General features: G+C 33.1%; 1 protein-coding gene across 6 annotated transcripts in view; it reads right to left on the bottom strand.

Annotated features, from left to right (window-relative positions):
* Positions 1–16,874, bottom strand: part of LOC105323970 (solute carrier family 23 member 1) — a 37,621-nt gene extending 20,747 nt beyond the window's left edge. Inside the window, exons 1-14 of one of the 6 annotated variants that reach the window (XM_034453184.2) lie at positions 16,334–16,414; positions 10,891–11,083; positions 10,189–10,346; positions 9,105–9,205; positions 8,580–8,653; positions 7,976–8,157; positions 6,745–6,811; positions 6,252–6,408; positions 5,661–5,810; positions 5,451–5,554; positions 4,939–5,068; positions 3,930–4,073; positions 3,590–3,685; positions 2,375–2,707 (exon numbers count right to left, since the gene is read on the bottom strand). In XM_034453184.2, coding sequence (XP_034309075.1) covers positions 2,517–2,707; positions 3,590–3,685; positions 3,930–4,073; positions 4,939–5,068; positions 5,451–5,554; positions 5,661–5,810; positions 6,252–6,408; positions 6,745–6,811; positions 7,976–8,157; positions 8,580–8,653; positions 9,105–9,205; positions 10,189–10,346; positions 10,891–11,083; positions 16,334–16,362 — 1,776 coding nt within the window. In that variant the 5' untranslated portion in view covers positions 16,363–16,414 and the 3' untranslated portion in view covers positions 2,375–2,516. Of the gene's footprint in view, positions 1–1,306; positions 1,395–1,808; positions 2,178–2,374; positions 2,708–3,589; positions 3,686–3,929; positions 4,074–4,938; positions 5,069–5,450; positions 5,555–5,660; positions 5,811–6,251; positions 6,409–6,744; positions 6,812–7,975; positions 8,158–8,579; positions 8,654–9,104; positions 9,206–10,188; positions 10,347–10,890; positions 11,084–14,920; positions 15,094–16,333; positions 16,415–16,793 lie in introns of those variants that run through there. The other 5 variants (XM_066073220.1, XM_066073218.1, XM_066073219.1 and 2 more) reach the window with 5 other exon arrangements.
* Between the last annotated feature and the right edge of the window lie 7,807 nt (positions 16,875–24,681).

The raw sequence follows: 24,681 nt of genomic DNA, 5'->3' as shown, positions 1-24,681 counted from the left end.
GGGGGGCTCATCATGGAGTTGCCCCCCCCCCCCCACTTTTTAGGGTGAAAGTAAAAAAAATATTATGGAAATAAGGAAATGAGGATTGAAATTGAAGTGTCGTACTACGCCAGCCCCCCCCCCCCCCCCCCGGATTACGATTTTGAAGATTTTGGGAAATACCTAATGTCCTTTTTTTTTTTTTTTTTTTTGCTTGTCAAGATTTTTTTGCTGAGTCTGCCCCCCCCCCCCCCCACTTTCAAAAACGATGCTACGTGACTGCATTAACACACCTGGCCGCGCAGACAAATAATCATTACGCCTTTACCATGCAGACAAATTATCATTCATAATTGATTTGTCTGCTCGACCAGACCTAGGTGTGTAATAGGACCGCTAATATACAAAATAAGCATTTAATGCTTAAAAAAGTCATTGAACATAGATGCAAATACACAAAATTACATTCGAACGAAATTCGAAACAAATACTAGAGATGCGCGTGAAACACCAATGCCCCATTTCTTGGAGAACTCTGCCAAGAAAATAAACGAAAACCGCAAACAATATTTTTAATTAAAACGGGCATAATTGTAACAAAAAACCGCAATTAGACCCAGAAGAATACTTGATCTACATATTATATGATAAATAGGTATACCAAATTTCATATTGTATGTACAACCTCTGCGAATATAATGAACGGAAACTGCAAAATATTGGATTTTCTCTTAAGTCCAAGGGGCATAACTCTGTAAAAAATATCGATCGTACCCCAAATCTAACTTTACCTAGATAAAGCTGTATACAAAATCCAACAGTATGTGCAACTTCTGCGACGAAAATGAACTGAAACTGAAAGAAATTAGAATTTCTCTTCGTCAGAAGGGCATAACTCTGAACAAATTTATCGATGGTACATGTATAAAGAATCGAAGATGACCGATGTCATTATGGCTGATCTCTTTACAAAATCTCATATCTGTATGTTTAACCCCTGCGAGGAAAATAAACGGAAACTGTGACACATATTTGAATTATTTTAAATCCCTGCTGCATAACTCTGTCAAATATTGATTGATTGTACTTAAAATCAAATTTGACCTAGATATTCCTATTATTATGATAAATCTGTTTACCAAATCTCATTTCAGTATCTGCGAAGAAAATGAACATAAACTGCCGGTAGACTGATAGACAGACATACGGATAGAGAGCCACACGGGCAGTAGCAAAACAAAATATCCTTCCTTCTACGAAGGGGGTATAAGTATATATTTATATGACATAATAGACCAATTATAATGACTAAGCAAATTTAACGTACCTCTGAAAAAGACTCCTCTAAACAATTTCTAAATTGATGTCAATGTTTAAGATCCTGTGTAAAAGAATAAATTTATTCCTTATTTAAGGAGAGTATGGTATCATGGCAGAGTCATTGCAAAATCCCAATAAATTCAAGAACTCGCTGTCGTTTCAGCGCAAATTCAGCGCAACGTAGTGTTTTGCTAAGTTGTGTTAGCGCGGCAACGTGTTGTTTGAATGTGTATACATGTAGTAGGTGCAACGGCGTGTTTTGTTTTAGCGCTGCAACGAATTGTTTTTCAAAACCAGTATTGAACGAGCTTTAGCAAATGGCCCTTTCCGAACACCATAGAAATGCATTTAATTTTCTTTACCATAAAGGAACACCTGTATGCTTTATGAAGCGCGAAAAAGAATAAATCAGCAATGCACTTCAAAGGTAATTGTCAAAGTTTTACGATACACATAGGGGAGGGGGGTGTTAATAATGGATCATAACAAACGATTTTTTTCCCATTTACCCTGTGTGTTCCTGATCCCCTGAATCCATTGTTGTCTTATTGATACAAGTGTTTCACTTTGACAGACGGTCTAAATTACAGGAGATGTAGCTTATCCATATTTAAATATACATTCTTTATATATTCATGATCATGCCTGAAACCTTAGGTGATGAGTTTTAGGTCTCTTTGCCATTCAGGTGAAAGACTTTTATTTATCATAAGATAAACTGGATCAGTATTTCTTTATGAAATTGTTATTTTTACTTTGCGGAACGAAAATTAGCCAGTTCAGAGGGGTGTTGCTAAAGCGCGGAACGGAAAACGGAACGGAGAGCGGAACGGAAAGGAAAATATCACATCACGTTTAACGCTTTTTAAAAAGGGTATAGACTGGCCATAAACGATTTACTGGGTATCATTTATTTTATGTCTAATGAATGATTATCAACATGTGGCTGTCTTATTGATATTCTTGTGAATGTCTATATTGTATTCAGTTGGCTTTAGTTGGGTACGAAACGGAAAAAATCAAATGTGTACGAATTGTGAAATATGATTTAGTTGTGGATATAGTTGCACATAATAGAAAAATGTACATGTTTTATCTATGCGGATGTATATTTATTGGTGAGTGAAATGCATTACATAATTCTCAGTTTGTAATTTAAAAAAATGAAAACAAGCTTATGCGATTTCACAAATATGAAGAAACACGCTAAATTAATGTCATGTATTGAGGTTCTTCCGTTTCTTCTTTGGTTGAAAAGAAGGGCACACCGGAATGTATGATGTCCAAGAAAGTTTGTTCAGAAAATCCTGGAAAAATGGGAAATCATACACATTTCCTGATTTCGTGTTTTCTTTCAGAAGAGAAGTGCTCTTCTTCCAGCGAGTGAAACCTCTCTCTTCTACAGTGCCTAGAAATAAACAACCACAACAGTAATTTGTGATAAGGACATGCAGGCAAATATTTGGGTAAGCACAAAATATCTACATATAGTATATTAGACATTATACAGTTTAAGTATACCATTGGTGAAGTAAACAAGAGTCCAGTTCCAAAAAAGCAGATCTTTTTTCTAGAGTAAAAAGCCGAAGAAAATAGGCTTGCTTGAAGGGAACTGGAATCTTGCATTGGTTCCCTCAATGGTATACTTTAACTGTTTTACTATACCGATAAACAATGAATCAGAAAAAGTTCACATTGATATAATTTTAATTCTTCATGTACAGTACCCAACTATTTATAACGTGAAAATAAATAAAATTAAATTACACGTACTTCGTATTGTGACATGGGCAATATTGAAAAATGAGTATAGCCAATCAAAAAAGATGCCGCATCTGGTTAAAATTATATAATTTTTTGGGAGCGTATCGGAATTATTCCTTTTATTAAAAGAAATTACTAAGTGTTCCAATATATGTATATCAGCTGATCAAGCAGACGCACATTTTGCAGGAAGTCAGTCTCGTTTGCTAGAAATTAGTAGCCTTAGGTTATTTTTAAGGGATCAGCGAAATGTATCGAAATACTCATACATGAATATAGTAAAAAATGAGTAGAGGTGTAATAAATTCATGAACTTTATAAATGTAGTTTAAATTAACAATAAGTGGGCACATATGCTTTGAAAAAAATAATTGTGAAGTGGATAAATATATATAAAAAGTAGATTATGAATCATGTTGCCTTATTGATATTCAAATTGCAGTTAGACCTGAAAGAAAACAACCATTTTGTAAATGGGGATAATTAAAGGGAGTTGGGGTTTGAATGGGTGGGACATAAAACTGACCTGGCACCGTGTTATCCAGAAAACAGGCCGCCACCCCAGCTACAAACATGTGGGTGCCCAGTAAAACGTTGATGACTTGGTCGAACAGTGTGCTCCCTTAACCAAAAAAGGAGTACAATTTATAGCTTAATCGAAAAAAAGAGTTAAACGTGTTTTACATGCATTGCAACTTTTATCAAAGACAGGTCTCATCGGGCAATGATGCATCCACATTATTGAAATATATCGACAATTGTTTGGCAATGTGAGTTTTTCATTGTGACCACGTCAATCAGGCAATACATGTAGGTATCTGATTCAATATGATTATAATTAATGCATGAGTTAATAATTTAGATACCGGTATTTATGCTGGAGATGTTAGAGTTTAGCCAGTTGGGCAGTGTTTGTCCAATAGAAATTGAAGTCCCTACTACAAAGATGTTTCTTGGCGAGGACATGTCAACAAACTGGAGATTAGAAAGTCCAACGGACAGTACCATTCCTGGATTTAATGAATGAAGATATTATTTACATTGCAACAATAAAAAGTAGCATTTTATTAAATAACAATGCAAATATTTACTTCAAGTTTTAAACAGAAAATAATAGGCAAAGGGTTGTTTCAGAAACATGAACCAATTAAAATAAGGTTTTAAAAGTAATAATTAAGTCTATTTGATACAGTTTTACATAGTTACAGACAATATCATAAGGTTACAGCACAAATACACACATACGCTAATAAACATACAGATACAAAATTTTCCACCACGAATTTGTATTCATAAACGAAAAGTAAACATTCTAAGAAAGGCTAACTATAATATCGTTTGGTTTTCATGAACGTTAACTTTGCATCCGCTACCGCAATGATTCAATGAAAAGTTCTTTGGTAAAAAGTGAAGACAAAAACTTTTTAGATCAATTTTCTGCATCAAATTTATACATTTTATAATATAGAAATTATATTCTTTTTATAAACCTTGTAATTAAATAAAGAGAATGCATGCAATATTATCATGTTTTTGCAATGTAAAATTATAGACTGATTATTTTTTTCGTCAAACGTTGTATCAACTAAAAAGAGGACTACATGGTTGTTGCCTTTATCGATGTTCTTGAGAAAAAGAGTTCTAGTGATAAACTTAATCGATTTCCTTGCCAAGAAGAGTTCCATTCAAAATTATAGGAAATAATACAAGTTTCAAAGTGAAGATACCGTATATGATTCTTTTTTTTCATGATTAATAATCATTCATTCATACGAAACTATATACGTAAAATTCTTACAGATTATAGATGGGTGATTTGCGGACCAATTAGACCCCCCTTACTTCATAATCACTCATTCATATTAACATTCTTACCCAAACTAACATGAAATAGTCCTCCAAGCACTGGATCAGGGATGGTAGCAAAAAGGGCTGCAGCTTTCCCTATACATCCCAATATCATAAAAACGCAACCAGCAACCAAACTCACGGCTCTACTAGCGACCTTTTTAAATGAATATATATGAACATAATTCAATATTTTTTCTATAAAAATATTTTATTAGGAAGAATTGAAATACTAGGAACAGTCAAAAATCGTTTCCAATGTAAGCTTAGGTAAAAAAAAATAATAAAAGATCAGTATCATATACATAAGGATAGTTGCATAATACATGAAAAATGGACTGCAGTGGTTAAAGTTCAAGCAGAAAAATTAAAACATTAAAAATTGGGATATGACTTATTTGACGACAACAAAGAAGAATAGAAAGTATATACTAAAGTAGATTCGTATTAGTCACCGTTTCACAATTAGAAGAGGTATAAACAATAGTGGCTGTTGTGTATAGAAGAGACTAAAGAAAGATTGACAATTATTGACGTACCCGAGTGATACTAATAGCTCCAATATTTTCACTGTATGATGTTGTTCCTATGCCTGCTCCCCAAAATCCACACAATAAACAACCCAACCCCTCAACAGCAATTCCTAGGAATAATATTATGACATGCAATAACATTATGATACATTATAATATTTACAATATTTATAGAAAATCAATGCAAAATAGAAATTTAGTCAAGTAAATAAGTACCCCTATTTATTGCATGTTTCGGTGGCTTTCCTGCATCTGCTTGCAAGGCGCATGCGTAATAATCGCCGATTGATTCCATCACTGATGCTAAAACACCAGCTATCATTCCACAGGTTCCCGCGATGCTCACGGTGGGCCATCCAAACTGACCTATATTATCAGTCAAAAGCAAGCAACATTAAGTTGACTCCAAGCAAATGAAAACTGTCACATTTTGCATTTGTGTACAATGTAATGATTTTTAACAGTAACCTGTTGTTAACTTTAAAGTTTTGTTTCATTTATTGTTTTGTACAAAGGTAAAAAAAATCATATGATCGGAATATATACAATTTCATCTATGATGTTTAGTTGGTTTCAGAAATACCAATTCAAGATTAACTTCTCAAAACCTGCGTGGCGCTGGGTCAAAATACACCTTATTACAATTAAAAAAAGAAAGGTCAAAAAATTCACACGAAACTGTCCTTGCATAGTTAACAAAGTGGTGCGAGAAACATAATACCCGTTCGTGTGGGCAAATAAAAAAAAATGTTTGATATGCATCATATGAAAACAGTTGTGATATGGCACAGCCAAACACAATAATACCTGGATATGGGAATCTAAACCAGCTGGTTTTTGTCAACACGTCAGTTTTAATGTCAGTTCTAGCACCGTATCCCCAACCGTTTGGATCATCTGTAAATACTCCAGTGGCAGTCAACACAAAACAGAGGAACCAACTTAAGCCGACTGATATCAAAATCTGTGTAAAAGATGAAAGGGTCACAGAAATTCCGAAATATTGTTTCCACGTCAATATGTTTCCATATCAATCGAAAAACAAAACATATCTATAACTATTTTACCCTTAAATTCATTTTGTGTTAATATTTTAGGGCTCTTTTTTTATTTGTTTGTTTGTTTCTTTATCAAAGATTTGGGTTGGAAACGGTTTCCAAATTTTTTTTTTCAAATTCAAAAATTATATTGATGCATCCTTTTTTCAACGAAGATATAACCAAATTTTCTTCTTACAGGTTTACAATTGGTTCGTAAATAATTTAGCAATGTCTTAGCATTCTTATTGTTTTATTCTTACCGGAAACAGTTCGCAGATCTTCCATCTCCTGAGATATTGAGAGAAGGTAACCACTAGGGCAATTGTTCTAAAATCAAAGCAATATGCGTTCATGAAGTAAAGTTTTTGCTTTTATACATGTTTTGTGTAATATTTTTGCACAGTCTTTCAGATATATTTTGGTAACTAAATACAATTCATGAGGAATCCTACTAGTATTTATTTTTTGTACAAAAACAGTACATATTCGCTTGTTACTAGCTAAGGTGCACAATTTAAGGAATAATAAACCATTCTTCGAGTAAAATGAGGTGATTATTTTGGTCGGGGCGTAGTCAAATCCAATCAAACCCGAAGGGCTTTATGATAGATTAGACCACGCTCCGACCGAAATTATCACCTCATTATATTCCAAGAATGTCTCCTTATTATCTATATTAATATTATTTCCAATTTATGCACGTTGAAACAACATTTCAAAAATCACAATTAGTTCATGTAGCACAAAGCCTTGAACATTCATTTCATGCATATTTTTTTAAGTTTCATGCTATACTACATGTATGGTATGCGATTTTAATGCGATGCTTGATTTGTATGCTATGGTATAAGAAACTAAAATTGAAGGGCTTAATGATATGGAATGCTATGATATGCTATGAGATTTGAACAGAACCACCTCCGTACACAGAAGAGCTTCAACCATTGGGAAGTCATACTTTACCCCTAATCTACAATGTGAACATTTATTTTTTAAAATAAAAACATTAAAAACCGAGTTTAAAATAATTTTGTATGCTAGGCTATGCTATGCTATGGTACGATTGTCATTTTTTCATGATAATCTATGAGATTGTATGCTATGGTATGAAATTCCAATGATATGTAAAGAGAGTCAAATGCTATGTTTTGATATGGTGTATGTTGTTAAACATACATTTGAACTGAATGTATAACTATTACTACGTGGCGCAGCCAATACCGTTTTTTGGTTATGCTATAAGACACGCCTATTTTGTGTGGCTCATCTTTTATGGAATTTTAATATTGGGCTGTAAGCTTCAAAATTAATTCGTAGTGTTATCACAGACAAAGACAGTTGAAAATGTAAATAAAAAAAGAAAATATTGACATACCTTTTTGTACATATTATTTGTTCATATAGTTCTGTTACTTAATAATTACGAAAAAAATGCTCCGACAAGTCATGAAACCAGTTGTTAATTCAACACTGATAAACTTATCAACTTACGCGAAAGCTATATACCACTGCTTTTGTGCATATGCCGTTATTATGGGAAAAAGAGACAGCGATATGGATGACGTCACAACACTGATTGTTAATGGACCAATAAAACGAAGTAAAAATCCAATTAATCCTGTCAGCCCCAGAAACATTTGAAAAAGGGATGCAACCATTATTGAACCTGATATCTGGAATTAAATAAAAACATTAAAATTCAGTGCTGTTAAAATAAAATAATAATCATGCTAGCGTAAACTTGAAACAGTGCTAAACATATTGTACGAGATCTTTAATACTGATAACGGTTGCAAGTGTTCTATATTTCCATTTGCTCTAATAAAATTAAAAGCTATATGTACCGGAAGTACTGTGGAATCATTAGATTTCGTGGTGGCTCAATTTTCGTGGATTTCGTGGGTACTTCTTATCCACGAATTAACATCCTCCACGAATAAATATAATAGGGTTATAAAGTCATATTTTGTTTTGTATGTATAAGACAATACACGAAATTACGTCCCCTATAAACCTATAAACCTATAAAATTTCAGGAATCCACGAAAATTGACCCCACGAAAATTGATCATTCCACATTAGTTGGTATACTCACCACAGAGAGTCGGCTTGTCCAGAGAGATCTGTGCTTTTGGCTTCCAATTTCCGGTAAGTTTATTGTTTCGTTATCTATCAACTCAAAATGTCATATGGCAAATTCAAAAATGTGAAAGTAAAAGTGTATATTAATTAAAAACATTCATGGGAATCATAGGGGAAAATGTATGAGTCGTCTTAAGACATTTTTTAATGAAATGTAATCATTAAATCAAATAAACTTAATGAAAAGATAATACCCATACCCTGAATGCATAATTATAATCATTTAATAAATTTAGAAAAACCTGTGAATATTGGATGACCCTAATTATGTTAAGAAAATGTAGAATATTCCTATGAAACGACTAAGTACTCAATAGAAATATCAAGTAATGATTTTTTTTTTAGAAAATCCTACAGCGTAAAGGTGTTTATAAAACATGATATCAATTATGTATGTTGCATCTGAAAATAAACAAAATCCAATGCCCGCAAGTGAGTACACGCATAGCGTGCATTTACTACAAACGATAATTCATACCGTTTGCTTGTTGGTCAAAAGGGCAACTCCATTCTGGTTGTGACATCAGTGCAAACACAGGCATAAGGAAGGCAGCTGTTGCCCCTTGTATTATAGGTAGTCTACGAGGCAATAAAACAAACGTGCCTCTTTGCATAAAATTCAAGTCAAAAGATAACTTGGCACCTAAGTTTTTTTTCCAATACATTACGATAAATTGAACGAGACGCGTGTTTTTGTTGTTTTTTTTTGGGGGGGGGGGGTTGTTTTGTTTTTTTTAGTAACTAGGATATTCAATATATTTTTACTAAAATTGCAAATCAAGCGGCATAAACATTCGTTTTGAATCAGTTCTCAATCGCAAATTTTCGCCTTTTCGTAAGATGAAGTTAAATGATAAAGTTATATCTATAAATATCCAAATCTTGATCACCAAGATAACACTGTATCATTAAAGGGGCATGGCCACGATTGTGGTCACAAACCATTTTTCCGATTTTGATATTTACAATGCTTCAGAAAGGCGTGTTTAATAGGCAACTGAAATTTGAGTATCATTTGTTGAGATTTAAGCGAGTTACAGAGCTTGAAATTCTTTGTTATTTAAACAAAGCGTTTGTTTACATTTTGAACGTTGAAGCAAAAATTTCAATTTTTAACCTAAATGAATGTATTAAACGTTAGGAACTGTTTATCTATGCTTAAAATGAATAAAAAGATTGACACGAGCCTTGTTTACATGGCAAAGAATTGTATGCCCTGTATCTTGCTTATAACTCTACCAGTGTCTAACAAAATTTATTTGATCATTAGAGATGCATTACTAAAGCATTGCAAATAATAAAAACATTAAAATAGAATTTGACCAAAATCGTAACCATGGCTCTTTAAAGTTTGCTTCAAACTCCAATATTTGTTGTCAAAAGCTAAAAAAAAATAATGTCTAGAACTTTTCACTAAATAGGTAATCGTAAAGAGATTGAATAAATTTACCCTCAAAACATTTATTGTTGGTTATGACAGAAACTTTTTTTCCATTCAACAGAATGTGATAAATAACTCTCTAATTAAAAAACAAACAAACTAGAGCTTTGGTTTTGCCTACCTGATACCTATGGCAGATTGGGTGATGGTGGACATTCCCACCGTGAATAGGGCGGTCTGTATAAGTTCTGAGAGACCCACAGTATCCCCACCCATACACAGGCTCTTGTGGATGATGACTGGGATCGCAATGATCCCGCTTATTGACGTAAAGGCTTGCTGAAACAAGAGTTGTGTAACTGCTATGATTCCCTCTATTTCTTACGGAAACTTATAGTTAATTTATAGCTCTATTAAAACAGCCAGACTGAAACTGGTCGAAATCTACAGCGGTTGAAACTAACAAGACACTGACAAGACTGTAAATTATACACGCCCCGTTTATTAATTCGTCAAAACCTCTAGCGGCCTAAGAACAATCACGGAATACACGAAATAATCATGATGACGTCAAACTCAAATTCCGATAGGAGACGATTTCGCTGTTTCTTTCAGCTAACGTCCTGATGTACATTAACAGTAATTTAGTGAATTTTACTAACTTTTCATAATCAATTTATTTTTACTTAAAACAGATGTAAATATATATATTTTTTCTTTGATGATTCATGTGGGTTACGAAGGTATATAGCGATCGTTGCAGAAAAAATACATAACCCGCTCGCCCGGATTATGTATTTTTTTTTTCTGCAATGTCGCGATTCATATCCCGCATGAATCACCGAGGAAAGCGTTTTCTTTTTTAAATAAACTTTGTTCTTACTTGGAACCCCAATATGAGACACAAGTACCACGGCGGCACATCATTGACCGTATATAACAGCTTTTTTGATTGGCTCTCGTTGATGATTTCTAACGAATTGTCGTGTGGCACAGATTCATTTTTGCCATTTACTTGTACATGCATGTTCTGGTCTTCGTGATCACATATCATTTCATTGGTTGTAGAGAGAAATCTGCAAAAAAAAACTATCATTGTAATAAATTGATCCCATCTTTTTATGACTATACTATTATGAAGAGTAAAAGAGGGTAGAGCCGTAGACATGGCGTTCTATACGTAACACTGATTAGCTAGAATATTTGTATGAAAATGTATAACTTAACGTCAAGATCTAGTAAATGAAAGGTGCCTACAGGTTTATGAAATTTGAGATATAAATTCTTTTAATGATGCTTTTTTACAATATCTTTGTTTCATAGGGTGTACAGTATCAAATCTCTGAGTTTTGTCCATTTTTGACTAATGAAATATATCTGGATTGCCTACAATCTCTCCAAAAATAGCATGAAACAAGCTCTTGGCCTCCTCCTTAAAATGATGTCAAGTTGAATATAGGTACCGGGATTACTTTTCCCGTGATTAAATATAGAATGTCGAAATATTGTTTTATTTTCTACATAATTCCTTTAAAGCCGGAAAATACGGGAAAAGATTCAGCAAATCAATTATGACGTCATAATGGTTCTAACACCAAAAAGACACCATTGAATTATTTACTAGATCTTGACCTTAAGGAAAGTATACTATTATTTAAGAAATGAAGATAATAATTTTTCTATTGATCGACGTATCAAAGAAAAAATTGACCGGAAAACTTCATCAATGCGCATAGCGCATTGATGAAAAAGTTTTCCGGTCAATTTTTTCTTTGATACGTCGATCAATAGAAAAATTATTATCTTCATTTCTTATCATTTAATAAAACATTTTCAAATAAAAAAATGTGAAGTGTCATTGATCACAAATGTAAATAATGTAAATGAAGCGGCGCGTATGAATACAAAACAACAACAGCAACAATATTCAAAATGAATGCGCCTTCAGCTGATGCATGATGCAAAGCTATTGAGCTGAATTTAATGGATTAAACACAAATAGTGAGTTAAAATCTGAACCGGCTGAATTGAAAACGAAAGGAAAATACATGCGATAGCTTGTGATATTATTTACTGTGCAGAAAAACTCGTAATAAAACTAGTTTTCATGTGAGATCGCTGGAATATGCAACTGGACATAACCATCCAAGGAAAGGCGATCGTGGACGAAAATAGCTGATATGTCGACAAAGAATAGTATGTATAAGCGACTTTTGTAAACGTTGTGGTAACTAGATAGCCAGTGATGTACTTAAATGGTATATCAGCCGCCTTGAATGCGCCGAAGGAGTTGATGCATCACTCATAGCTTTTCTTTACGACGCTTATTCTGATGACTGATCATGTACGTGTGTAAATTTAAAAATTATTGTTACCAAATTTGAACAGCAGTGTTACCGTGAAAGTTTATAGGCCTATATGTTCGTTATAATATTCCTGGAAAAGGAATAGCCAGCCTTGCTGTACATGTTGATTGATCTCAAGCAGACGAAATCGGGAGAAGACGCTTAATTTTCTATTTCGTGAATCAAATAATGTGTTTTGTTTATTTTTGAAGGTTAAACTTTCAAGTTTTTATGTTTATAAAGTTGTATTTTGTTTGCTGACAATAAAACAGACACAACTTAACATTTTGTTGACAGTGTTTATCTTGGAAATTCCCGTTCTATAAATAGTGTTAGATCAGAACATTTGAGAAAAGTAGATCCGGCAAAAATTTTATTGATGCAGGTATCAAAGAAATTTTTCGACCAATCGGAAGCGCCGATATCTCATCAGACGATTAAATATTAAATGATTTTGAAATCAAAACAATTTGGAGTCAGGGAACTCAGAGATGGTGTTACAGTGTATGCACTATAAAAGCTGTCTTGCAAAAGGCAAGCAAGTATTTTAGGTTAAATTGGCCATCAATCGGTAATTTTACTCTGTGGATATACCGTTATTAATATTATACTCACGACGGCTTATTGTAAGGGTTTATGTAGGAATCCTTTACCACAAATAAAAATCTCTGCCAAATTCAAAACACAGATGTTCTTTATTGTATATAGAAGTACATTAATATACAAAGAATTGTTTTAGGTAAATTTTCCAATTTCCGAATCCCCCCCCCCCCCATATCCCATCCACACACACACACACACGCTTAATTGATTCGGCAGTATTTGAAAATTTGAATTTTCATTTATACATAAGACCAGTTATGATATTGACCAAAAAGATGCTACGTACCTCAAAGAAACCACAAAGTAATCCTGAAACTTATGTTAATTCAACTCTTTTTTGTGCTATGTAAGTACAATGTACACGTTTTTTTTCTCTCAATTCAGGACTGTGTTTATTTTCATTCTGTCTTTTATTACATTACGGTGTAAAACAGCGTCACCGTAGGGCATTTTTTACGCGTTATGAATCGCTTTATGATCCCCCAAAAGATATAAAAACAGCAATTGTATGTTCAACGACAATTGTATCATTTATCGTGTGGTACCGGATTAATAATAAAATAACAACAATTAATTGTTTTTGAGTTTATCCTGTCTTTTCCGGATCCGCTGAGTCCACTGTCCTATCATTGAGACTAATTAAGGTGTAGACAGGTGTATTATACACCGCAACTATTCGATGTTACTTATCGATAGCTTAAATATGCTTTCTAATATATTCGTGGTCAGGCCTCTCGACCTTGAATAACAAGTTGACCCTTGAAATCTATATAGGTCGACTATTACTGTCTAAGCCTATAATAGCTCGATCAGATGAAAATCTGTTTTCTCGCAAAATGTTTCTTGAAAAGGGGGCATCAAAATATCACAACCACAATATAAATAGTGCATGTTTGGGAGGGAAACAGTTGAAATTGACTCCCCGAGAAAACCATTGTCATCCGCCGCGAAGGTATGAAATACAATATTATACATGTCCATCCATAAAGAGAGTTCTTATCAAAATTCAATTATTTGTAAATATTTGTAATTCCATCTTTTGATGACTTTAGTATAATGAAGAGCAAAACAGGGCGGACCAGTAGACATGGCTATAGACTGTACAGTAGACTATACGTAAAACTGATTACCTAGAGGATGCATTTCACAATGAACAAATTACTTAAAAATTTTAGCAAAGTACTAAAGGAAAGCTTTCTGTTATTTGAAATCAAAGCAATTTGGAGTCAGAAAAACTCAAGATAAAGTGGTGTGTACTTTAAAGGCGGTCTTGCAAAAGGCAAGCGTTTTATGTTGGCCATCATTAAATTCATTAGGTAATTTTACTCTGTGGAGTCGAGATACCAATATTCATATTCAGGGCTGCTTATTTTTTGGGGTTTATGTACATTGTAGGAATTCTTTCCCACAAATTAAAAAATCTCTGGCAAATTCAACAACAAATGTTCGTCATTATACATAGACGTTAATTACCAAAACATTGATTCTAATAAGTTTTGCAATTTACGAAATTCCATTTCCCCATCCACCCACTCCCTCCCTCACCAACACAAACACACACAAACTTGAATGTTTCAAAAGCATATTCAAGAATTTAAAATATTATTTACACGTATGACAAGTTATGATATTGACAGAGCCAATGATACGAACCCTCAACATTAAAACCACCATGTAATCCGCATACTAATGTCAATTCAACACCCTAGCTTTGTATGCCCAATAAGAACCCATGTTTTCTCTCAATTCAGGACTGTGAGTATTTTTTTTTTTTGGTCTTTTATTACATGGCTGCACGGTATAACAGCATCACCGTAGGACTTTTTTTTAACGTTTTTTCAACCGCTTTATGAACCCTAAAAAGATGAAAATCAGCAATCGTGTGCTTCAACGACAAGGGGCAGCATTTATCGTGTGGTACCAGATAAATTAATTATAGAATAACAAAAATATTTTTGAATTTACCCTGTCTCTTCCCGATCCCGTTTGTCCATTGTCCTATCACTGAGACGAAACAAAGTGTAAACAGGTGGATCAGACGATGCAACTATTAAAGTCGATGTAACTTATCGATGTTTTGAGTTTACCCTGTCTTTTCCGGATCCGCTGAGTTCATTGTTCTACATGTATTATTGAGACTAAACAAGGTGTAGGCAGGTGTATCAGACACTGCAACTATTCGATGTTACTTATCGATGGCTTAAATATGCATTCTTTATATATTCTTGGTCAGGCCTCTTGACCTTGAATAACAAGTTGACCCTTGGAATCAATATAGGTCGATTATTACTGTCTAAGCCTATAATAGCTCAATCAAATGAAAATATGTTTGCTCGCAAAATGTTTCTTGAAAATGGGGCATCAAAATATCACAACCACAATATAAATAGTGCATGTTTGGGAGGGAAACAGTTGAAATTGACTCCCCGAGAATACCATTGTCTTCCGCCGCGAAGGTATGAAATACAATATTGTACATGTCCCTCCATAAATAGAGTTCTTATCAAAATTCGATTATTTGTAAATATTTGTAATTCCATCTTTCGATGACTTTAGTATAATGAAGAGCAAAACAGGGCGGATCAGTAGACATGGCTATAGACTTTACAGTAGACTACACGTAAAACTGATTACCTAGAGTATGCATTTCACAATGAACAAATTACTTTAAAATTTTAGCAAAATACAGTTGAAACTAAAAAAAATAAAACAGTTTAACTAATGCATTTAACAATTTTTTTTTCATTTCTGTGAACATGTATAACTAAAGGAAAACTTTCTGTTATTTGAAATCAAAACAATTTGGAGTTTATGTACATTGTAGGAATTCTTTCCCACAAATTAAAAAAATCTCTGGCAAATTCAAAACACAAATGTTCGTCATTATACATAGTAGTTAATTACCAAAACATTGATTCTAATAAGTTTTGCAATTCACGAAATTCCATTTCCCCATCCACCCACTCCCTCCCTCACCAACACAAACACACACAAACTTGAATGATTCAAAAGAATATTCAAGAATTTAAAATATTATTTACACGTATGACAAGTTATGATATTGACAGAGCCAATGATACGAACCCTCAAAATCATTAAAACCACCATGTAATCCGCATGGCAATGTCAATTTAATACCCTAGCTTTGTATGCCAAGTTCTATCAATTCAGGACTGTGGGTATTTTTTTTTGTCTTTTATTACATGCCTGCACGGTGTAACAGCATCACCGTAGGACATTTTTTTTTACGTTATTTTAACCGCTTTATGAACCCTAAAAAGATGTAAATCAGCAATCGTGTGCTTCAACGACAAGTGTCAGTATATATCGTGTGGTACCAGATAAATTATAGAATAACAAATATATTTTTGAATTTACCCTGTCTCTTCCGGATCCAGTTTGTCCATTGTCCTATCACTGAGACGATACAAAGTGTAGACAGGTGGATCTGACGATGCAACAATTAAAGTCGATTTAACTTATCGATAGCTTAAATATGTATTCTTCATATATTCGTGGTCAGGCCTCCCGACCTTGAATAACAGGTTGACCCTTGGAATCTACATGTATGTGGGTCGATACTTGTTTATAGACAGTGTCCTTTCCGATATATCTCATTTTATCAAATAAAATATATTTTATTAAAATATAAAACATGCCGTTACACCGCTGCACGGTGTAACAGAATCACTGTAGGACATTTTTTTACGTTTTTTTAACCGCTTTATGAACCCTAAAAAGATGTAAATCCGCAATCGTGTGCTTCAACGACAAATGTCAGCATATATCGTGTGGTACCGGATAAATTATAGAATAACAAACATATTTTTGAATTTACCCTGTCTCTTCCGGATCCAGTTTGTCCATTGTCCTATCACTGAGACGAAACAAAGTGTAGACAGGTGGATCTGACGATGCAACAATTAAAGTCGATTTAACTTATCGATAGCTTAAATATGTATTCTTCATATATTCGTGGTCAGGCCTCCCGACCTTGAATAACAGGTTGACCCTTGGAATCTACATGTATGTAGGTCGATTCTTGTTTATAGATAGTGTCCTTTCCGATATATCTCATTTTATCAAATAAAATATACAACATGACTACTTTTAGTCATGTTGTATATTTTATTTGATAAATCAAATATACAACATGACTACTTTTAGTCTTGTTGTATATTTTATTTGATAAAATGAAATATGCCGGAAAGGACAATACGTCTTATAGAATGTTTATTGAGTATCTAAATTTTAAACACTGTCAGTGTGTTGATAAAGTTACAAGCCGTTTTTCTGAAATCTACAATACAAGTTTTCATGATCTTTAACGGTGTGTGTTTTGTTCATAAACATATCAGTTTGAAATGGAAATGTGTCTGAAAATTGAACATATTTATGTATTTATTAACGGAATTTAAAGTGTAAATGTGTACATGTATTTGTTATTCGACAATTGAAAAGAGTTGAAAAAAGCAGCAAATGTTATACGTGCATATATAACATGCCTAGTGTTATACTGTAAGTTCTAAACTTTACATGTAAATTTTGTATTTACAACAACCCAGTAAATTCACAATTTACAATATGACACTATTATATTCAAAGTTGCGAGAATTATAGACTATCATAAATCGCTGAAAAGAAAATGTTATTTTAAAATTAAAATATCAAAATTAATTGCATTGGAAATGAACAAGTCAGAGATTAAATTATATCGCGTAATAAATTATGATATTTTACTGCTTTCCCGATTCGAAACTCCGCCTAAAATAACCCACGTAATTCTATTTTTGACGATGGAGACGAAATAGTGCTGACAATTAAATAAGGCATTGAGAAGTGTGACGATCGGTTAATTCAGCTTATTTGTGATATATGTGTGTATACTTAATATTCTTGATCATGTTTCTACATCCCAAAAGCAGATTGACCTGCCCAGTCTAAATTGTTCAAAGTGTTTGTGACAAAAATAATAAATAATCGTATTTTAGACAATAGGGAGACAAACGCGAATTCAGAAAAAAAAATCATAAAAGGGAGAAAGGGCGAGTCAATATTTTACAAAACTTTTGTAATAGGGAAAGAACATTTTACAAAACTTTCCACATTTATAGAAAAACCACATTCATCAAACAAACCTTGTCACCGATGATCAAATATGTGTTTGAATAAATATAACTGCATGTTTGATAAAGAAAAAATGCATGGAATCCAGTTCTGCAATAACTGTATTTAAATTCAAGTTATTCATGCATCTGGAATGAATAAGGTCGATGCAAACAAACAATATTTATGGCGCATAAACATGTGGACAATTTTGGACATATATAACACAGTTTGTAACAGTATTTGTAGATTATTTTTTTTTTACATAATTTTCTACTGGAGTGATATATACCAGTTTGCGTATGTTTGATATGATCTTGCCCTAAACTCAGACCAAAGGTTAAGAGTTTACAAGAATTTAAGAATAATTAAGTTAAGCTATCGTTAATTGTCTAAAGAATTGTAGGTAGTATTTAGTCAGCCTGCAAGCTGATTAATCCAATTTAAGGGAGTATGGGACTGACACCAAAGTAATTAAAAAATTTTAAAAATTGGTTCAACAAATAGCATTGCATTTTTTCTAACAGAATATAACAATTTTTTGATAGGTTAATATGTTTGTTTCCATGGTAACGGTATCCAAACATACCCTTGTTGGAAATACTTCCGTTTATCAAAATACACCACTTGCAACAGAAATGAAGCAATGCTACATAGTTTATAATCATTTTATTTCATTTTTCTTATATGCTATTTATAATACATTGACAGAAGAACAATTTATTAAAAAAAAAAATCTGAAAGCCTCCTGAGTCTCATACAATGTGCGACCGAATTTCCTCTGCATGGTTCAAATTTGTTGCTTTTTGTGTTGACCTTCAATGCAAAATGGTCAAAAAATCTGTTTTGATATAATTGGAAATTTTATTTTTGAACTTAAACGAAATATACAAATGTTATGCTTTCACTGGAAAAGGAGAAACTCATATGTCAATGACTTAGATAAAAAGATATTGCAGTCTGAATTTACTCTGGTCTGTTTTTACAATATCGCGCCATTTTCACTTAATCACTATTCTAGGTTTGATGAAATAATCAATACCAACTTTTTGTTCAATAAACATTGAGTCAATTAATAATATCTTTACTACAATGCTAGTACTTTATAAAATTCACCAAAAAAGTAAAAAGTTATTCATTTAAATCCCAAATTTCCTCTGCTTAACTTGAAATTCCTCTGTTAAAATACAAATTTTTAAACCATTTGCACCTTATAACAATATACCAGGTAGGAACAAAATATTTCTAGTAGGTATAAACAAATAAATATTTAATTCATGATTTGCTACATGTATCTCATTATTATTTTTTTCAACTCTGAAACAAAAAAAAGGATTGAAATCAGCATTACATCATGTACAAAATGCACAGTACAAATGCCGAATATAATTTTAAGCCATTTGGCAGAACAACATCCATTACTGTTACAACCATATATTATGGTATGAATTTTTTTTTATACTAATCAAGTTTATACTGGACATTTAACTCCTCACATGTATATGGACAATGTAATAAATCAACAAACTTATACAAATATTAAATGCACCCAAATCAAAAGCCCTCTCAACATTATTACTTGTATAACCAATCGATCATAAATAATGAAGCTGACAATTACCGCTCCAGAACGAACGCTATCAACCATTTTATTATATACCTAACATAAATATTGAAGCGAACAAGAGCGCATCCTTGGCTTATCCTTGCAACATCTGCTTTTATTTGGGCAAAGATGTAGTATAAACATCTTTTGAGATACTGTATGACTCTGAAAGTTAAAGTTGTGTGTTATTTTTTCACAAAGTATAGATGGTTCCTTAAGATTTCCTTCACATGATTAGCATCCAATGTTTTACCAATATTTGTGTCAATGTTTGTCCGAATTTTGGAAATCATTGGGCTATCTTCATCACCAACTATTATCTTTATACGAACAGACCCATCATTCACATCCTTGACCATCTCTTCTATCATGTCACTCTCCATGGCCTTCATAGAACTTTCCGTTCCAGTTGATACTGCATTCATGTGGATTAGGTGTTGATTTGGAATTGAGAGACAAAGTACATGTGCGACAGGATTTTGATCTTGTTGAAAAGTTTTCTATTTTTCCAGAAAATGTCCCGATCATAGATGAATGACCTGAAAGATGGGAAATAGCATCAACTTAAATACTTATACCAAGAGAAATATCTAAAAACTGTTGTGACATTCAAACACAAGGATTTCTTAGGATGTACAATTTATAGTTCACAAAGACTAGGGCTGCAACAATTCAGGGTTTATTCAACTACATGTAGTCTGATTTCCATGGCATTCAAAATCATATAATTTAGAATTTACTGATACATGTATAATAAACAAACTTTTTAAATAAATGAAATACTTTCAATTGACACACTCATGCTTAGAGAATTAAACAGAATAAAATAAATGACAAAAAATAAATTGCACAGTGATAATCTCTGGGACTAAGGATTCAGTCAAAATATATATGGAATAATACATTAACTTTTACCTTACTGTATGTGGGTTTTGATTTGTTGATATGAAAGAGTATACCCTTGAAATCCATGAAAATTAAACCAATAACAGTGATACACTGTACCAAATGAAATTACACAGTAGTTTATGTACTAGTAATTTATCAAATACCTGATAAACTGCCATGACTTCACTCTCTCTATCTATTCTGCCAACCAGCATATTTCTATATATAGCTCTTCTTCATTAGAAGATCAATACAGTCTAAAAATGGCCACGACCATCGAGCTCTCTTAAATATGTATCTGCTTACATCCCTAATTCCACCAAACTCCTCCACTGTCCCCAACCACAACCAGACATTTGGACAACTTCTTCATGGTCAACATCTGTAATATTAAGTTACATAATCAGGAATTTTTGCACCATGAGAGAATATTACGGTAAATGGAACACCAGTTGGTTGCAAAGTTGATCAGTAAAAAAAATTAAGCTTGATATTATAAAGGCATAAACAGACACTGAGGTTAACTCAGATTTAACAAACATAATAATATTTACTAAGAGAGGGATAGTTAATATTAGACAATGACTTTTGAAATCTTTACTTTTAAATTAGATGTTCTCCAATCAGATAAATGCAAATATTTCAACATGGAGAAGGGCATGGGGCTGTGAAAAGTAATTTTTGAGGGAGCATTATTGTGAAAGACTGCAAGTCACACAAAAACTCCAGACACTGTTTTATCGGAAAAAAAGACACCATTTGAGGTTGACATTGTACTTGACATCTATTTCACACCTATTTGAAATTTATTTTGCTGTCAGTATGTCAATTATGAGTTAATGTGTATACCATAGTGTATATCATTATATAAAGTGTTCAATCTGTCTTTCTATTTTAGAATACATCTCCTGACGACATGGGTTTCTAATAGTCTAACTCTTAACGCCACACATAATGGCTGTCAGTTTACAATTTCTATCTAAACTAAATCATTTTTAACCTCATTCATATATAGCATCAGAAATTACTGATACAAAATCAAAGTCATCATCATTTGCAGTTTCTATTTGTAGCTTACAGTCTGTCCCGAGTTATTGCTTCCACCACTTTTTGATTATTTTTAACAAAAAATACACATACCTGTGAAAGAAATGCTGTTGAAGTCGATAAAAGGGAAAATATCCTAGATAACTTAATTGACAAATTATCATTTTTCACTCATAAAAGTTCACAGGAACGAAAACAAATTTCTTACGGAGATTTATAATGGGAAATGTTTACATCTTTTCTCCAATCGGAAGTACTACGGACACCTCGCACAATTTTTCAACATTATCATCATGCAGGGCTTATTAATGGCTAATGCAATGCAAAATCTCAGTAAGACTTTTTATTTTGGGATGTGTATTGAAACCCGAAGCGGTAGAGGGGGCGTTTCAAAACATAAAATCTGGATATTTTCATAATAGTAGATAAACGTAGTTTGAACTCAAAGGTATTTATGATTATCGAAGTATCAAGCGAAAAGTAGTGGAAGCAAAAACTCGGGACAGAGTATACATATAAATTGAATGCCACATAATTTGACTAATGAATATGCATAGAGACGACAGGAGATTTCGTATGTGTGGTATGATATCTAACTATTAATAATGAGAAACATAAAGAATTCTACTGTGTTCTGATATGTGTATTGAACTATAGTGGCATACTGTCAAAAACTTGTATAAATGATTATAATTATTGTTTTTATTATGAAATTACATCTCAGGTGCTTGGGGCTTTACTAACAAATATGTACGATGCCTACTTTGATAGGCATAGGTATCTTACATACCAATTACCAATGCTTGTGTATTACAACGCCATAGCATTTATATAAGAAAAATTCAATGATGTCCATACCAATTTTACTTTTTAGTCTAGTCTCGGCAAGATTTGCCGAAACTGAAAACCTGAAGAAACGCCTATCAAAAACTTTTAGTCTCGACGAACTTAATCCTGCTGAGATTACCAAATACTGTTACTCTATCAATGAATGTACATGTACGTCAAACCTTGACAGATCGCTTTTGCTGGCGTCGAGTCATCTTCCTCCATCTCTGATGAGAATTTTTCAGCTGTAATATCAAAATATGTGATTGATCTGCCCAAAAGAGCGTCCACGTTCGCACTAGACCATCCTTTTTCTGAGCTTTAGCAACCTTTATGTGGCGATTGGTCTAAATCAAATCCACGTTTCCTCCGCATTGCCGAAAACCGAACCGATATTTATGTCGTAAAAAAAGAATTTTGGGTTAAATTAACTCTTATTATCATTTATATTCACGATTTTTTTTTTTTAAACATATAAAATCCTTTCCACTATAAATTTTATTGTTTAATACCTTAGAATTGAACCAACAGATTTAACGACCGCGAATTGGTTTACGTCATTCGGAGTTGCGCGGTAGATTCAAAATCGTGAGTCCCATACTTCCTTAAGTTATTCCCAAATTGGAATTCTGTGAAAGAATTAGATAGTCCGTGTTAGAGAAATTCAAAGAAAGATGTAACAGCGAATTGAACTACGTTGAGGCGTTTAATAGGCGTTAACTTTAGAAAAGTTTTTACAGAATGTTTTGACTGACCGTTGTCCAATCAGATCATAGTAGGGCGGAGTTAAGACATTCTCTCTCTCATTCAAGTCACGAGCGGTAATATCTTAACTCCACCTAGCTTCGATCTTATTGGACAAAGGTCAGTCAAAACATTACGTAAAAACTGTTCTGGAGTTAACGCTTATTAAACGCTTCTACGTAGTTTGCTGTATAAAACTGTACAGTTTCTTGGTCAAACTGCGCATCGTTGTTTTGTTTGACTGTCCATGGGTATCGTCTGCGGCTGTGGGCCGGAGTCCGCATACATATATATCATCCCGATTTATTTGGTGAGATTTGAGAGGAAATGCATTAGCGACGGGACCATGAAATTCAGAGAGCAATCTTTGCAAAGTAACAATGTTAAGTGATAAGTAGGTTTCCAGTCATACATTGTATTTATACTGCTGCAAGCCGGTCCCCACACCTGTGCATACAATCATCAAAATAAGCGTGCAAACTAAATATATACACTTTCATATGTTTATTGTTCTGGAATTCATATAATTCTTGCCGACTTCCTTAGCTTTATAAAAGCTAAACCCTGTTATATGTACAATAATTGTGTCTTCCTTCACAACGATTTCAAGCGCTGTTCATAGCTTATAAGAAACGACTGAGAAAATATTCCACTGCTAATTATTATTGTTCTGTCAAATATTTATAAAATGTTCCAGTAATATTATTTCGTTCGTTAAGTATCGTTATACATAATACCGTGTGATACACTCTTACTTTATTAAACGAATGATGCTTTACTTCCGGTCCAAACAATTTTTGACACAGCCCCTCGCTTCAACGCTTCAGTGACCTATTGACAAGGATTTTTCTGTATATTCCACGTTAGGACTAGCCGCCTACCAAAGTTGATTTAAAGTGTAAAATCAATAGACGCCTAGATTTTATATTTGACTACATGCAAGGACCTAGATTCTAGGAAACAGACTTTAAACTCGAGGCACGGTTTTTACTACGAAACTGAAAGGGTAAAAAAAAATCACGTGGTCTAAATTTAAATGACAATAACATTAGCAGGGGTATCATGGATTAAGCAAATACAATCATATTCGTATCGATCATTTCAGGGGCTGTCTCAAAATCAATATAAATCAAATCGCATGAGATCATTTATCTCGTATGATTTGGTTTACATTATGAAGCTTTTGAGACAGCTCCTGAAAAAGAACATTTATAACAGTGTGATTTTTATATTTGCTTTATCAAACGAGTTGAAATAATGTATATATTTGCTCGGCAAGCCCCGCAAATGTATAAACATCATTTTAATTCGTTGGATAAAGCAAATATAAAATCGCACAATTATAGGTGTTCTTTTTTCAGGAGCTGTCTCAAAAGCTTCAATATAACATAATATACATGAAATCCTCTATAAAGCAATATTCAATACAGGAATAAATATAGTTACACAATTATTACAATCATATGGATGTGAAGCGTGTTCTTTTAGTAATTTCAGTTCTTTGATG

The sequence above is a fragment of the Magallana gigas genome, chromosome 10 (assembly GCF_963853765.1).
Source record: "Magallana gigas chromosome 10, xbMagGiga1.1, whole genome shotgun sequence".
Lineage (NCBI taxonomy): Eukaryota > Metazoa > Mollusca > Bivalvia > Ostreida > Ostreidae > Magallana > Magallana gigas.
This window is presented reverse-complemented; position numbering and strand designations above follow the sequence as displayed.